Raw genomic sequence first — 17708 nt, 5'->3', positions numbered from 1 at the left:
CCCCCATCCCAGGCTGGACTTGAACTCATGGCAATCCTCCTGCCTTAACCTCCTGAGTCCTAGGATTACAGAGATAAGCTACCACGCCCAGAGGAAATCTTCTCTTATTATTTTTAATTTTATGTGTATGTATGAATGTCCAAATGCACACACAAGCACTGTATGCCTGGTGCCCTTGTAGGTGCTGACAGGAAAACTGGGTGCTCTGCAAAAGCAGAAATTGCTCTTAACCAGTGGGCCAGCCCCAGTTCTCCCCTTTTTATAAGGATATTAATCATATCATAATAGGGTTTACCTTGATGGCCTCACTTTGTTTTGTTTTTTTTTCTTTTTGCTTCTATTTTCTTAGTTGTTTATTTTATGTATATGAGTACACTGTCACTGTCTTCAGACACACCAGAAGAGGGCATCAGATCCCATTACAGACAGCTGTGAGCCACCGTGTGGTTGCTGGGAATTGAACTCAGGATCTCTGGAAGAGCAGCCAGTGCTCTAACCACTGAGCCATCTCTCCAGCCCAGTGGCCCCATAGTGAGCTGCTATGTCTGTGATGCATCAACTTAAGAAGCCCCTGACAGGAGGCAGCAGTGGTGGGCGAATCACAGCCTTCTGGGATGGGGTGGGGAGGGGGACATCTTATCAGTGAAGAAGACCGCTCAGTGGTCGAGCGTTTTAGGCTATAGGGAATTAAATGGAGATAGGTCCTAAAACAGCCATGCATTAGATAAACAAGAAGTTTAATAATAAAAATGAGAAAAAAAACTACAACACAGTGGGCTGGCAAGAGGCTGGCAGACGCAGTCTGACGTTAGACAGCCTGACTTCTTATGGATTCTGGTCACAGGGTTGGTCCCTCACTCTAGAGAGGCTTCACTCGGACAGGGTGGGCTTGTCTTCCTGGTACCGCTGCTACCGTGTTGGTTTTGTACTCTGTCATCTTGTGAAAGCTGCCTAAATCTGACCTTTAACCTGTGGTAAAAATGACACTCCTTGCGATCGATTTCCTCAGTGCACACCCAATCCCAGCTTTTGAGGTTAGCAGACAGAGGAAGCCACTTTTCTGGAGAGCTAAGAGCTTGAGGAATGCTGGAAGCTCCCCACCGGGAGACAGCCTGAGGCTCCTGAAAGTTCTGAGTCCTGCAGACTCCTCTCTCTTGCAAAGTGCTCAGGAACACAAAATGTCTGGATCCTGGTGACAAGGAGGGTCCAAGAGCTTGCACAGCAGGGACACAGGATCTTGGACCTCGCTGGCAGCCACTGCAAGCCAGGCCAGTTAGGAGGTACTGCTCCTCCTTCGTGGGTGAAGAGCTTTCCTCCTGGCGATGTCCTCCTCGGTGTCACTCTCGCAGTTCCTCTGGGAGGAGAAAAAGAGGTCCATCATCAGATGGCGAGAATGTAGCCACACTGAACAGCCCGAGTTCATATTGTCAAGCAAGGGGCCTCTAAGCTGGGGCAGTGAGGTGATGTCAAAGGCAGCCCTCAGCTCCATCCAAAGACCTCTGCCATACAGGAATAGGAAGGGGACTTGAAACTAGCTGTCCTGAGGCCTCCTTGGAGCATCCTGGGGGAAACAGGTGCAGGAGGGGCCCAGTTATAACAGTGAAATGCTATTTGGTACCATTTATGTCTGTCAATAGGCAAGGCCTCTTGGAAAGATAGTTTGTGGGACTCTGTGTCCCCTGAACTCAGTCTGTGGGGAAGTTGATTTTTCCGTAAGATCGGCTGGCCATTATTTCAGGCCCTTGGCCTCAGCTGGTCTACACCAACCCTTCAGCAAGCTTCACCTAAAAGCTGTCTGAAGAAAAAGACTTCTGAGTTCCACTTTCATGAAAGCGAAACAAAATGTAACCTGTCAGCTCCCACACCTCTGAGACAAGCTGGAGCAACCACCTGGACAGATGTTACAATGTCTTTCCAGTCCAGTCCCACCAGTGTTAAAATCACTATTATTATTGGAAGGTGTTTTGTTCTTATAAGATTTTATTTTATTTTGTCTGTCTGCCTAAGTGAATGTATGTACATGTGTACATGTGTGTATGTATGCACATATACATATACACACATATATGCACATAAATGCATATGTATATATATGTATATATATGTATGTATACACATACAGCATGCATGCAGATGCCCATTGAGGCCAGAAGAGGGAGTTGGACCCCCTGGGATTGGAGTTATAGGCAGTTTCGAGTCACCACGTAGGTTCTGGGAACCAAACCTGAGTCTTCTGCAAGAGGGGGAAGTACTCTTAACTACTGAACCTTCTCTCCAGCTGAAGTTCAGTCAAACTATTAAAAGAATAATTTGAATCTAAACAAGTCCAAAAATGTTTAATTTCTAAGCTTTCTAAACAGAAGGTCCTGCCATCTTTCAAAAAAACATTATTTTAAGGAAGGTTCAATAGGAAAAACCATATAACATAAGTGTCTACGTAAAAAAATGAAAAACAAAACCAAAAAAAAACTATGTTTTGTACTAGGAAAAAGTTAGAAATTTAATTCTTTTACATCCCTTTCTGCAACTATATCACATCAAGGCAAAAGGTCCAAGACTTGATCCATGCCTGCTGCCTGTCAGTGCAAGCCCTAGCCAGTAGGAAATCTGAGTCAAGATCAACTTAGCCAATACATCCTGGACCAACTCTGACGAGGACAACAAAAATAACTCAAGCTTTGCTGAACAGCAACTTTTTAGTATGAGTCAGAGCCAAACAATAAAAGAATAAGCCAGGCAAACTGGCTGGTGACAAACTGGTGACAAATGGATTCTCAGGGCCAGCCAAGTCTGTTCCCTTCATAATCCACAAGACTGGTGGCCAGAAGAGGGACTCAGCCACTGGAGATCTACCAAAGTCCTGACAAGAGCAGGAATCAACAAGAGCTCAGTCTATGGAAAGACGATCCCTGAGGATGTGTTGGGGCCACAGGGGGTGCAGGGGAAAGCTGGGAGCTGGGTGCAGCTCAGTTTACACAGGGCAAACTGCCAGGCTGTTACTTTCCAGCCCCTTACTAAGCAAGGAACATATAAACTGATTTATACCTTTGGGACACTCCTGCTCTTTCCACTCAGTCAGGAGGGAGAGGCTACCCCAGTGAACCCCTACCAACTGAAATGTTCACACTGATACCCACCTGGAGAACAACGGGAGGAGTTTAGCAGGATTAAGGATTGCTAACACACACCAGCATTAGGGACAGGTCTTCATTTATGCTGAATCACTGCCCAGCAATGTAACAAGTATCATTACCCCCAGTTTACAACTAAGAACATTTTGGAACTGAGAAATTAAGTAACCTTTTCATGGTCACACAGCAGGGAAATGGCTGATCTGAATTCTGGAAAACTGGCCCTAGAGGCTGTTCTCTTAATGAGTATATTCTATGATAAGTCTCTGGTTTTAAACATACACTAAGGGGCCAGGGTGTAGCTCAATGGTATAGCATTTGCCTAGCACATTACAGGCTCTGGGTTCAATCCTTAGTACTATAAAAACATTAAATGAACATAAAACTATAATAAGTATAACATATCATCAAATGTTATTGATACAGGGGAAGTTGGGAAGGGTGTAACAAAGCCCCCATTGTACAGAGATGCTGGGATTGTCAGAAAGGGACGTTTTGAGGTAGAGTGGTTTTCGATAAGGTCTCATGTCACCTGTGCTCTCTGCCTTTACCTCCTAAGTGCTGGGATTATAGGTGTGCACTATTATACTTGGCCAGAGTAAATTTTGGATGGTCTATGGGACCCATTTCCACAGTTCTCAGGGAGCTACTTGTCCTCAGGTAGGGGCGGGAGGGTGAGGTGGAGTGGCAGCTCTTAGGGAGCCCATAGGGAAGAGTTCTTGACGATCCCTCACACTTCAGCCTTCGGGGCAGAAGTGGACAGGGCCTGCAGAACAGGTTAGACATAGTTACCATCCCCCTCCACGCCTACAGCCAGGGGCTGTGCCCCAGCAAAGGCTCCACACAGACTTACCACGTCCTCATTTGTCCTCAAGTGTACCTTCTTCATCAGGGAGCGGGTAAGGTGGTTGCACAAGGAGACAATGCTGAATGACAGCTGAGGGGAGAGAAAAGAGGACCACCAGCTGAAACAGAGATCTGGAGAGAAGCAGGGAGCCCCAGCAGACCTCTGACCTTCGCCCCAGGCCCTGATGTACCTTCCACCGCCTCCGGACATACTGCTTCTTAAAGTTCTCCAGGTTGACCACGGACTCTCTGCGCACCATGGCTTGCTGGTTGTCCACTGGCTGAGAAATAAGACAGCGTGATGGTGTCAACTGGGCTTCAAATGGCAGCTACCCACCTCCCCACAGAATCCTGGACTACATATTGTCCTCAGCCCGCCGCTGGCCTCCTTCTCCAGCAAGGCATGCAGTGGGAATGTCTGATGTCGCAGTCAGGGTGATGTTACAAATGTCTTTCTGCCCAGAAGGTATCCTGAGTGTCCCTGAGCTATTATTACCACAGTGTCATACATACATATACAGAGACAGGAAGGAAGGGAGGGAGGGAGGGACAGACAGACAGACAGACATTCACAAACACACAGATCCCTAAAATGGTTTGTACATTTGAATGCAACCTGTCTGTGAATGATCAGAGTAGCCCCGAGCTTTTATTCATGGAAGTATTTATGTGTCAGAGGGAGTGGGGCCAATGTGTACGGGGGTTGGAGTGTTGCACAGAGGAGCTGGTTCTTTCCTTCCACCATGGAGGTCTGAGGAAGTGAACTCAGGTAGCCAGGTTTGGCAGCGAGGACCTTTACCCGCTGAGCCATCTCTCCAGCTGCAGCACCATCCCTGAATCTGTTGGGAAGTTCTAACAGAAGAGCAGAAACACTCATATATCTTTGAAAGGAGCACCGTCCTCCTTACAGGGAAAGCCATCTCTGAGCAGGTCTGACCTTTGGGAGACGTGCACACAGAGTGCTGAGGAGGAGAGGAATGCCTGCCAGTCAGCCAGATCAACCTCCAAAGCACATCTGTCAATGTATAGATTCCTACAATGTGATACTAACTAGGAATATTAATTTCAGAAATAAGTAAAGTGCTGGTGCCTTACACGACATGAATAAAGCTCGGGAAGTGTGTTAAGAGGAAGAAGCCAGACACAAAGGGCCAACTACATGTGTGATTCCAGTGATATGACGTGGCCAGAAGAGATAAATATATGGAGACAGGAAGTAGATTAGGTAGGTTTCTAGCTGTGCCCAGGAGAGAATGTTTCCTGGGGCCGGAGAGCTGGCTTAGCAGTTACAAGTGAACACTGTTCTTGCACAGGCTCTGATCTCAGTTCCCAGTACCCATGTCCAGCAGCTCACAACCACCTGTAATTCTACTGATTCACATGTACCTTCCCACCTCCACATACATAAGTAAAAATAAAATAAAGGGAAAGAAGGAATGGTTCGGTGGTTAAGAGCACATACTGCTCTTCCAAAAGACCTGAGTTTGGTTCTCAGCATCCATATTGGACAGCTCACCCTTGCCTGAAACTCAGGGGAGCCAGTGCCCTAGGTGGTTCTGGGAATAGAACTCAGGTCCTCAGGAAGAACAGCAAGTACCATTAACTGTGAGTTACCTCTCCAGCCCCAAGAATGTTTTCCCTTCTGGGTTAATGAGAAATGTTCCAGGGTTAGAAAGTGACAGTGGCCATACAATCTTGTAAAAATTACTAAGAACCACTGAATTTTACAATTTCTGATATATTAATTATGGAAGTAAAGTTAAGTGTGTGTGTGTGTGTGTGTGTGTGTGTGTGTGTGTGTGTGTGTGTTCAGGCAAGCAGCAGTTCCAAGGATAGTTGACAGCTTCTGTGGATTCTCAAAGGACCCTGTGACCCAAGGACAGCTGCCCAGGATGATCCCTCAGGACCGTGCAGTAAGAGCTAAGAGAGGCAACCCGCAGGCTCTTCAGAGCTGGTCCCACTTAACCACATTCAGAGCATAGCTCTACCCTCGCTTCCCCTCATGGTACCAGGCAGAAGGAGGCCAGCTTACACCACCATCCACACAGCATACACCACCATCCACACAGCTTACACCACCATCCACACAGCTTACACCACCATCCACACAACATACACCAGCATTCACACAGCTTACACCACCATTCACACAGCTTACACCACCATCCACACAGCATACACCACCATCCACACAGCTTACACCACCATCCACACAGCTTACATCACCATCCACACAACATACACCAGCATTCACACAGCATACACCACCATCCTCACAGCTTTGGACTGGCGTCTGGCAGGAGGCCCATGCTAGTGGTACCTCACCTCATGCTCCCAAGTATTTCAAATCCTAATTTATACATCGTTCTAGAAATATTGCTGATTCTGATAGCACTAGAGCCTCAAATGTTTCTTTGCTGTGTGTGGAACCTGTTGATGTCAGCTTGGCCTGTGGACACTGGAGTTTTCCCTTGTCTACACCACCAGGCCACTCTACCCTCCTCCCTAAGCCAATAATGCTCCTGCATGCTAACTGTATGGTTGAAGTGAATCTCTGAGCTACTGATAAGACCAACTAAAATAAAATCCCAGGACCTGGGCCAACAAGATGGCCCAGTGAGTAAAGGTGCTTGCTGCCAAGCCTGATGACCTGAGTTCAGTCCGAAGTTCCACAAGACAAAATCATCATTTGATCTTGATACATGGGGTACTTGTATGCACATGTACACACACATACAAACACACACACACACTGCAAATACATATAATAAGGAAATCCTAAACCTGAACCTGCTTATACCCAACAAGAGGCCCAGGATGCTTTGATCAGTAATCATAATACCATTTGGAGGTACAATTCCCTCAGCCATAAATGACCTTTGAACCTAATTCTGATATGATGTATTTGTTTTTCATAAGGAAATTTGAAGCAGTAGACTCAGGGAGAGAAAGGACTTACTCTTACGTACTTACTGATGGGTAGAAGAGAAATGACTGATTCCCAACCCCCCACAGCTGAGAGGCCACATGTAGAAAAAGGAAATCCTATTAAGAAAAACACCACTTCCTTCTGGTTCAACAGTGTCACATTTACCCAGATGAACTGTCACATGGAGCTGTGCTCAGGGACAGCAACAGGAGGTGATGATTACTTCTAGGGTCTCTCTATATGCTACACATAATAACATGAGTTCCAAGGAAAAGGCCACTTAAGCGATGAATCTGTCAGGCTGGCCTTTCCTCATTAATGGCCTCGTTGGTTACTAAGAGTGTCTCACAAGGCTGATGTCATCTCGGCCTGGACAGTCAGTGGGAGAGAGTCTGCAGTGAGACCTGTTCTCAGAAGGAATGTGGCACTGTTCTGGCTAAATGGACTGAGTCAGCTTCCTGCTCCTCTCTTCAAAAGGACAGTGAGTGTCCACCTTCCAGTCTGTGGTCGATCTCTGACACCAGGGAGCCCAGGTAGCTCTGACCAGGCTCCCAGGGGTGTTTGGTGTCTTAAAAAAATGTCTTTGAAAAGGGAGGTGAGAAAACAGAAAACCAGTGGCTGGAGTCAGATTTTGTTTACACAAATTGGAATGTCTCTGAAACAGCCCAGGGGTGTGCCCTCCAGTGTGAAGTGGCCACAGAACAGGGAGGAAGCAGCTGCAGCAGCCACCTCAAGATGTGAGAAAGGAACTGTGGACTTCAGAGGAACCGCCCCCTCCAGTGATTTTTCTCTCAATACCAGGCTTTCCATAGGAGCTGCAAATAGACTGTAGCTTTCAGGCCTGCATCTGTGCCATCTGACAGCCTCATACTCCACAGAACACCAGGAACACCCACTTCTCTCTCCTGTCACCCTGGGCCTGGTACACTTCCCTTCTCTGTTAAGCCTTCCTCCAAGGGGCACCTCTTCCCTTCCCTTTGTTGGCTAGGCCTTGACCCCAGCTGGCAAACATCTATTTTCCCAGGAAGATGCAGGTGGAAATTTTGTGAGCTTATCTGTCTCCTCCAGCCTGGGTGCTCAGGAGTTCACCCTGCAGCCACCAACCATGAGGAAATGTGATGATGTTCCTCTCCATGCTTGGCCTAGTCTCATTTTTCTGGTAGGTTTTGGGATAGATCGTGGGCATTGTCTTAATGCTTTTTACCAGGCCTTTCTGTTTTCTGAGCAATTTTTGTCTCTAAGAAAAACTTCTGGGCTGGAGAGATGGCTCAGCAGTTAAGAGCACTGACTGCTCTTCCTGAGGTCCTGAGTTCAATTCCCAGCAACCACATGGTGGCTCACAACCATCTGCATGTAATGGGATCTGATGCCCTCTTCTGTTGCGTTTGAAGATAGTGACAGTGTACCTACATACATTAAATAAATAAATAAACAAACAAACATACAAATAAATAAATATCTTTTAAAAAAGAAAGGAAAGAGAAAACTTCCTAAAACTCTCCTTCCTGTACCCTTAAGAGAATATAAAGGTTTCAACTAAATACCATGTGTGAACTGTAGTTGGGTCCTGATACAAACAAGCCAAATGGATATAACAGACACCCTTGCCACATGAGGGTGGGTTAGGTTTATGAAGGAGACCAAGAAATCCTTAATTTCTTCAAGTATAATGATGACATGATGCTTATACAAATAAATAGAGAGAGAGAGAGAGAGAGAGAGAGAGAGAGAGAGAGAGAGAGAGAGAGAGAGAGAGAAAGGTGACTCAGTTGGTAAAGTGCTTGCCTCATGATCGTGAGTTTAACCCAGAACCCATAGAAAATTATGGGCATAGTGTACACACTTGTAATTACAGTCAGAGACCTGGGAGGAGGAGACAGGTGGGTCACCAGAAAGCTCAATGGGCTAGCCTGGCCTTCTTGGTGAGTATCCAGGAGAAGGGAGACTATCTCAAACAAAAAGTAGAAGGCACCTGAGAAAGGTCCGGCAGGCTTGGGGACACGCCCGTAACCACAGCACTTGGTGGCAAAGGCAGGAGAACTGTGAAGCTGAGGCCAGGCTGGACTAAACAGCATGGGGACCTGGGGTGGGAGCTGAAAACACTTAAAGCTTGCCTTAAAGTGACTGGGCCCTTGCTGACATGGTGTAGCACAGGGAGCTCACCATTCCATCCCTCCATACTTCTGCTTACATTCTGAGACTTTTTCCTTTAAAAAGTTATAGAGCCTTCCCTTCACCTGTCACTCAGTTCCAAGATCTTGACTCAGTTTGGGAGTAGACCTCCAGAATGTACCCAGTGTCCTCCTTAAGGACACAGGAGGAGGAAGGTGTCTCCATGAGGAGGCAACTGCCCCAGATCTCCACAGCAGGTTCTGTTGTTCTTCATGCACTACCTCAACCAGAAACATCTGTACTGCCCTGTGTACCTCTCACTTAGCCGTTCTTAACCTGTGGGTCGGGAGCCCTTTGGGGGTCAAATGACCTTTCCACAGGGGTTGCCTAAGACCATTGGAAAACAAATACTTGTGACTCATAGCAGTAATAAAATTAGTTATGAAGTAGTGACAAAAATAATTTTATGGTTGGGGGTCACGACATAAGGAACTGAATTAAAGAGCCACAGCATGAAGAAGGTTGAGAACTAACTGATAACTTACAAAGCCTTTCCCACCTTCTGGTTGATTGGATCCCATTGGTCTTATACTAAATCTCTTTTTCACTTTTAAATTTCTTTATTAGCATAATTAATTGTATTTAATAAAGGGTTTCATTGTGACACGTTCAGTCATGAACATAATGTATTTTAATCATATTCACACACACACACACACACACACACACACACACACACACACATACACGCACCCCATTAATCTTTCGCTATTCTTTTACTAAGCCTCTTCCTCTTCTAAACTAGTGCCTCTCATATGTGTGTGTTTGTGAGTGTGAATGTATGTGTATCCCAGTGAGATTCAGGAAGTTTGTCTACATGAGCCTGGATAGGTTTACCAGTGGCTACATCGTTAAAGAAAATATCTCTTCCTATCAACTGTGAACTGAGTACACTGCACCTCTCCTTCAGGGTTGCCATGGCCTTATCTATCACCTCTCCCTAGAACCAGAACACAAGGGACCTGAACTCCAATATGCCCAGGGTTAAGAACCTTCCCCACAGGACAAGAATTTCACAAAGGAGAAAAGCCATTCAGCACCACAGACATTTCTAAAAGGTTTGATGGTGATGAGGTGTGAGAGGGGAAGCTACCACTGTCATTGTCACCTCAGAAGGACATTTAACTTAAGTCTGTTAAATTAAACATCTTTCACAAGGGTCTGAGAGATGTCTTAGCAAAGGGCTCACTGCTCAAACTTTAGGACCCGAGTTTGATCCCCAAGTAAAAATCCAGGCTCCATGGTGTGTGATTGTATTCCCAGTGCCTTGGAGGCCAAAGGCCTCCATCCCTGGGGCTCGGTGGCCAGCCACTGGTCCCAATAAGAGACCCTGTTTCAAAAAGCAAGGTGGAAAAGCAGGGTGTGGTGGCACATGCCTTTGATCCTAACACAGAGGAGGGAGATTTCTGTTGGGGGCCAGCCTGGTCTGCATAGTGAGTTTCAGGTCTGCCAGGGTTGTACTGCCAGAGACTCTCTTGTGAAAATGAACCAAGAAGATAGTTCCAGAGGAATGACAACCAAAGTTGACCAATGGCTTCTACAGGCATACACACATGTATAAAATGTCCCTATATACATATGTGTACCCCCATATGTAAGTATACCCTCCCTAAATGCAGAAGACTCAGGTGGCAAAGGATCATAAACCAGTATTGCTGCTCCTTGTTCCTGGCTCCTTTCCTCTAGGTCCTAGTGAAGCGCTCCACTCCCTGTCCCCCATCCTGCCAGGACAGCCCTGTGCTCCAGGTGGCTGTTAAGATGCCAGCCATGTGCCTATAAGGAGCAAGCAGGTTCACTGGGTGCATTTCTTTCACGGGCCTCCTCGGACACCCCTGTGCATCAGGCTGTGACGCCTTAGGAGAAAGGAGTTTGTGTGTCAGGTGACATAGGAAGGTCACAGTCTTCTCTAAGTTTCCTGAAAGCTTTGGGTACTTGTCTTAGTTAACTTTGTCTTTGTCCAGTTAAGAGTTTGGTTATGAGTCAGGTAAAGGGGGCACTGTCATACTTATGACTGGCCCTGAACACAGAGGACAATTTTATTGCAAGGAAGGAAACCACTATGGCTCTGAGCCAGCACAGACCTTGGGTAAGTACCACCCATAAACTGCTACACAGGAGAGTACTGGGGAGTTCCCCTCTGAGGACCCTTTCAGCATGAACAGAGTAGCGGATTCCACAACCCAGAAAACCAGCTCCCCCTTCCTTCCCCATCTTCACTAATCAAATCATGGCCATCACCCCTCTTCCTGCGTTTACTTTGGTCTTCAAAGAAGGTTCATCCGTTATGTCTGCACTCATGGTTTCGCTTTTTAGGAAACCCGATGTAAATGTCAAGGTCTGTTGATGTACCCAAAAGGACCTTCAATATTCGTGGTGTCTTGTACCGAACTAGTATGTGACGTCCCACAGCAGGGCACACGGGACTTTGAAGCACCTGTAGAGTCGTTTGTCTTTAGTTTTGCAGTCTTTCCTTCATCCCAGGATGTGCAGTGTCAAACCACAGACATCATCAGCATCTCATCACTGTGGGCCCGGAGTGAGGCACCGTGGGGCCCTGCAATCCATGCTTGACGTTCTTCTGGCTCACACCAGTGTGGTCTAAACCCAAAGAGCAATGTTGCAAAGGTAGCCAGGCCTCCTGCTCCAAGCTTTATCATCTCTACCCAGGGTCAAAGTTGAGCCAGGTGTGTTTGCCACTCTCTGTGTGGTCCTGTCTCTTGGTTACCCTCTCCCTGTGTATCTCCTAGAGATGGTCCATGATAAGATTTTTTTCTTTCTTAATTGACCATGATTAACCATGCATCTTAAAATTGTGGTTTCTTATATTTAATTAAAATAGTTTCTATAACAGTTATTATATGTAATACTTTAAATGATCCAGCTTGTTAACTTAAAAAAAAGGATTCTAGAGAATGAGTTTATTAGATCAAAATCTAGTCTGTGATGCCTGCTGAGAATTTCTACTTCAACACTAACCCAGGACCAGTTAATGGATTCTAGTGACCCTAAAAACAAAGGAAGAATTCAACAGGCCAAAGCCCTGCTGGTTCTGCTCTTCCTCAGCTCACTGTACACCTGTCCTCTACACTGTACACACCTGTCCTCTACACTGTACACCTGTCCTCTACACTGTACACACCTGTCCTCTACATTGTTCACCTGTCCTCTACACTGTACACCTGTCCTCTATACTGTACACACCTGTCCTCTACACTGTATACACCTGCTCTCTATACTGTACATATCTGCTCTCTACACTGTACATACCTGCTCTCTACACTGTACACACCTGTCCTCTACACTGTATACACCTGTCTTCTACATTGTACACACCTGTCCTCTACACTGTACACCTGTCCTCTACACTGTACACACCTGTCCTCTACACTGTACACCTGTCCCCTACACTGTACACCTGTCCTCTACACTGTACACACTACTTTACGCTGTGCTGGGCATCAAACCCAGAGCTCTATGGATGCTAGGCAAGCACTCTTGAACTTGACCTGAACTAGCCCCTAATTCCACAGAGTTCTTTAAGGTCACAGACATAAAATGTGATGAGTGAGAAGACAAAATTCAAAAGAAAGTTAGTATTTTGTCTGTGTATCTTACAGCCCTGACTCTGTAATAGGAAAGTGCCCGCTGAGCAGGTTATTCCTGGCTATGTCCATCGTAACCCAAGATCTTCACTCATATGCTAGACATGTGGAGTGTGAGAAATGAGCCCGTCCACCATCATTACCCAGTTATAAAATATCTCCTGGGCCCCGAAAGATACTCCCAGAGAAGGGCATGCTGAGGGGATATATTTTCTAATCACTGGAGGGAGGTGCAGGGCAGGTCCCCTAACTAGGACGCTCAGCTAGGGAACTCTACAGGGCGTGGCTGCAAACACACACCCCGCAGGGTACTTCCAGGTGGATGCCCCAGCAGAGGGGAAGAGCATGCTTCTATAAAATCCTGAGACTGCACTACTGACTGGATCCTGATGCTCAGAGATTCAAGCCAGCCAGGGTTCCCTCCTTGTGTGATCTGTTGAGCAGCTCCGATAGGGACTCACTGGTGTCGTGGTGGATCATGGAGCCCGGGCTGTGGCCATCAGTGTACCCACTCTCCAGTTGGAATATGCCCACCAGTTCCTGCATCCACTGGATGTCTGCTGAGAGCTGCTGCCTCAGAGTCTCAAACTGCACCTGCAGATGGTCTAGCTTCCTTGCCACGCCTCCAAGGCTGGCCCCTGTGGCCTGGACGTCTTCTCTCAGAAGCTTCTTCAGGGACTCCACCTTTCGGAACTCATACCTGAGCTGGGATAGGTTGTGGCGGGCATTCTCATTCTCCTCTCGGTACCAAGCCTCCTTCTCATTGTAGATGGAGACCAAAGACTCCACATCATCCTGCAGGGTATCATGGGCTCCTGCTAGGGCACGGCATCCCTCATCTACCCGAGCCACATCCTCTACCACATGAGCAAAACGCTCAAAGTTGACATAAGTGTTGTTGGGGGGCATGCTCGAGTGGCATTTGAGGGTATACTCTCTCAGGCGTTTGGTCTTCAGCTGGGCAGGTTGCGTCTTCCACTGTTCGGGGGCTCTGGCTTCTCCTTTTGACTAGTAGATGTTCAGACAGAAGAACCAGAATATTAACATATTATGTGTTCCACAGGGCAGTCCAAGTTGCAGGCAGAAGGCACACACATGGCCTCTTTGGCATTCAAGACATGGTAGGAAGAGGCAGGGTGAGGCTAGCACTGCTCCCTACACGCAAGACCGTAAGAAACACTGAGGAATGTAGGAGTACTGACTGCATGCTCACTACAGGTCAGAGAGCTCTATGACCATTAGAGAGGGTCAACACACATAGAATTTAATAGTAGCTCAAACAGACAAGCAGGGGCTCTGCAAACATCCAACTCAAAGGCTGAAACATGCAGGCTGCGTTGGGCAGAGGAAGGCAGAGGATATCAGCACATTCAGTAGAAAAGAGCCCAAGAGGCTCTCTAGCTTTGGGCTACAGGCACATCCCAACCTAGAAGATTATTGCCTTTCCCTATCCTCCAGGGAGTAGATGAACTTGAATCATCATCTATGTGCCTCTACCCTTCTCATCTGCACTGAGATCATCCCAATAGGCTTCCCAGTGAACAATGAAAATAGTCTAGAGAGTGTTCAGCTAATCAGCCCATAGAACCAGGGCTGGGGCCTTGCTCCGAGTCCCCACTGCCACTCCCAGTGCCCTCTTCACACCAGACTCCAAGACTGTGAAAATGGGTGTGCCCTTCACTACAAAAAGAGTTAGATGGGAATTTGCTTTCTGCCCTGACCCTCCAACAGGGGACAGAATTGTCCTAACAGAGTTTTGGCTTTCCTTCCATACCAGATCTCGGTCTAAAGACCAAATTCCTGAGGCCACACAGCACCTATAGAAGCTGTGTGACTGACTTTCATTTTATCCTGTAGCGAGAGCCTGGTAGTCAGAAAAAGAAATATACCTGATTACAGAGTGGCCCGAGATCTGGCTACAACTGGACTTCTGCAGTGAAAGAGGACAGAGAGATGACTCCCAATAAATTACATTTTATAAGAAAACGCATCTTAAGTGATATCTGCAATGGTGCACTGGCTCTCTGAGCCCACAAGATGCAAACTTCAGGCAGCAAAACCCTATTTTATTTGCGTTTGTCTGTTGGTTTTGGTAGTGCTCTGATGGACTGCAGAGCCTCATGCAAGCGAGATGTGCTCTAGTACGGAACCAGCATGACCCCTCTGAGGCCCCCGACCAGTGCCCGAGATCAAGCTGTTTGTTATCTGCCTGCCACAGCCAGCCCTGGTGGCAGAAGAGAGACCTCCTGCTCACTGGAGCTCAATACACGCCCTTACCATGATCCAGGGATGTCTGAGAGCCTCTTGGATGGTAAGCCGTTTCCTGCAATGACAAGGAAACAGAAATGACTCCACTTCCGGGAGCAGCACTCAGTGCCCCAGTTCTCTGACATCCTTTGACTGCACCATCAAAGCAGTACAGATGCAGAGGGGCTGAAAACTGGCTGCATTTCCAATACTCTTGGGGAAATGGTCCAGGCGGAAACTTTACTACCCAAGGTTACTACTAACCTTCCCGTGTTAAAGGATCTAATTTCCACCCTCTCCTCAGCTTCTTGAAAGCCAGCTGTCCGGGGCCAGCCTCTCGTGTCCATTTGGTGTTTTCCTCCCATCTCTCTCCTCTGTTCTCTACACACTCAGGTAGGTACCCAAACCCCAACACTGCCCTAAATTGGGAAATCAGGGCTTCTGCACACCACAGGACCCCACTCTGGTTCCCTCTTAAGTCTGTGAAAACCAGAGGACATAGCCCTGGTCCACGGCCTGCCCATTCAGACCCGTTCTCTGATGCTCAACACGCAAATGCTTGCCCATACTCTTTCTTAGCCATATAGCTTCATGGCTACCCTGAGCAGAGATGTCTGCCCTCATCTCTCCTTTTCTGACCTCTCTGGGCCTGCCTGCCTCCACTCTCTGTCTGAATAGTCTTCAAAATGTTCATAGTCCTTCAAGTCAGAGTCCTGCATATGTTTAGGGAAGACTACACAGATATCCGAACACACATGCATGCAAACATATAAATATGCATGCTCATGTAGACAGGGCCATTTGTGTTTTGGCAAGAGATGAAGGCACAAAACCAAAATGACAGGATGAGCACGGCCAGGGACACTTCTCAGTACCTGACCAGACTACATGACCCAGATGTAAAAAAAAGCGGGGACAGACTGGCACGTCTTCGAAAGGGAACAGGAAAGAATGGGCACCTGAGACACCAGACTGTGTCCTCTTACCGGGTCTCTTTCACAAGGAGCTTCCGAATGAAGTCCTTGGCCAGCTCACTTGTCTGGCTGAAGAATTCCTCATCAAAGTCGTAACTCACAGCAGTAATGTTTGCCAGGGTTTCTTGCTTTGTGTCTCCCAGGAAGGGGGATGCTCCACTTAGACTGAGGGTGACAGAGAAAGAACCACGTAACTGAGGGAAAGAAGAGAAACCGGAGGAAAGGCCTTGGGACCCCTCAGCCCGTTCTCTCCAGGCAACCAAACTTTTCAGTGCTGTCCAACCCAATTCACTTTCTGAACCTCCAACCGAGTACCTAACTCACGGAGACTGTGTCTAATGGACTCAGAGGCTAAAAGAAGAAAAACAGCCCTTAGCAGAACAAAGTAAAACACAATGAGGAGCTGACAAAGAACGTGAGGAACGCAGGGAAGAGGAGGCAGTGCAGCTTTCACGGGATGGCTGATCTTAAAGAGTGAATAGGCTGCTGGCAGGCTCCAGGAAGAACTCCCAGACCCAGGGAGCAAAGCTTGAGAGACACAGAAGGTGTGCGACATCGTCCCCATGGGGCTAGACAAGGTTGCACTGTACAATGACCTCCTGAAGCACTGGGCACCTCCTCACAGATAAGCGTTTATGATGCACACACCCCATCCACGCACTGCCCACCTCGATTAACTACATTAGCTTACCAACTAGTTGTGCTGGAAAGAATAGTCACCTTGGATTTTATTTCTGTTCCCTTAACACAGTCTCGTTTGGCTGAAGCGATTGCTGCTTCTGTTTACCAGATATAGCTCTTGGAAGTCAGTCCCATCCCTGTGGCTGCTTTCTTAGCACTGGGGAGCAGCAAGGTGCACTGGAGACTCTGGTGCCCTTGACCTTTCTGAGACACTGTCTCCTCTTTTAAAATGAAGACAGTAACAGCCCCTGCTTCACGTGATTGACATGAAGAACTGATGTATGCAAAACACATTGGGCAGGTAGGTATGGCAGCAAATGCTTGTTATCCTGGCACTTGGCAGACAGAGGTAGGAGGAAGAGACTTTAAGGCCAGCCTGAGCTACATAGAGTCTGTCTCAAAAGATTAGCGGATAGTGGGTAGAATGGTGCACCCTCCCAATCCCAGCACTCACTTAGAAAGCAGAGCTGAGGAAAGAATCCGCATGAATTTAAAACTAGTGTGGTATACACAGAGAGTTCTAGGCTAGCCAGAACTGCACAGTGAGACCTTGTCTCAATAGATAGATAGATAGATAGATAGATAGATAGATAGATAGATAGATAGATAGATGATAGATAGACAGATAGATAGATGATAGATAGATAGATGATAGATAGATAGACAGATAGATAGATAGATAGATAGATAGATAGATAGATAGATGATAGATAGATAGATAGATAGATAGATGATAGATAGATAGATGATAGATAGATAGACAGATAGATGATAGATAGATATATAGATAGATGATAGATAGATAGATAGATAGATAGATGATAGATAGATAGATAGATGATAGATAGATAGGTAGATGATAGATAGATAGATGATAGATAGATAGATAGATAGATAGATAGATAGATAGATGATAGATAGATGATAGATAGATAGATAGATGATAGATAGATAGATAGATGATAGATAGATAGATAGATAGATAGATGATAGATATATAGATAGATAGATAGATAGATGACAGATAGATAGATGATAGATAGATAGATAGATAGATAGATGATGGATAGATAGATAAATAGATGATAGATAGATAGATGATAGATATATAGATGATGAATATATA

General features: G+C 46.6%; 1 protein-coding gene across 3 annotated transcripts in view; it reads right to left on the bottom strand.

The window, feature by feature from the left end:
* Positions 1-1139: 1139 nt before the first annotated feature.
* DAPK2 (death associated protein kinase 2) overlaps positions 1140-17708 on the bottom strand; it is a 108762-nt gene continuing 92193 nt past the window's right edge. Inside the window, exons 8-13 of one of the 3 annotated variants that reach the window (XM_080934748.1) lie at positions 15914-16066; positions 14958-15003; positions 13381-13688; positions 4169-4258; positions 3985-4068; positions 1214-1354 (exon numbers count right to left, since the gene is read on the bottom strand). In XM_080934748.1, coding sequence (XP_080790874.1) covers positions 4020-4068; positions 4169-4258; positions 13381-13688; positions 14958-15003; positions 15914-16066 — 646 coding nt within the window. In that variant the 3' untranslated portion in view covers positions 1214-1354; positions 3985-4019. Of the gene's footprint in view, positions 1355-3984; positions 4069-4168; positions 4259-11058; positions 13689-14957; positions 15004-15913; positions 16067-17708 lie in introns of those variants that run through there. The other 2 variants (XM_080934749.1, XM_080934747.1) reach the window with 2 other exon arrangements.

This window comes from Micromys minutus, assembly GCF_963924665.1.
Source record: "Micromys minutus genome assembly, chromosome: 21".
Classification (NCBI taxonomy): domain Eukaryota; kingdom Metazoa; phylum Chordata; class Mammalia; order Rodentia; family Muridae; genus Micromys; species Micromys minutus.
Note: the sequence above shows the minus strand (reverse complement) of the source record. Positions and strands in the feature narration are given on the sequence as shown.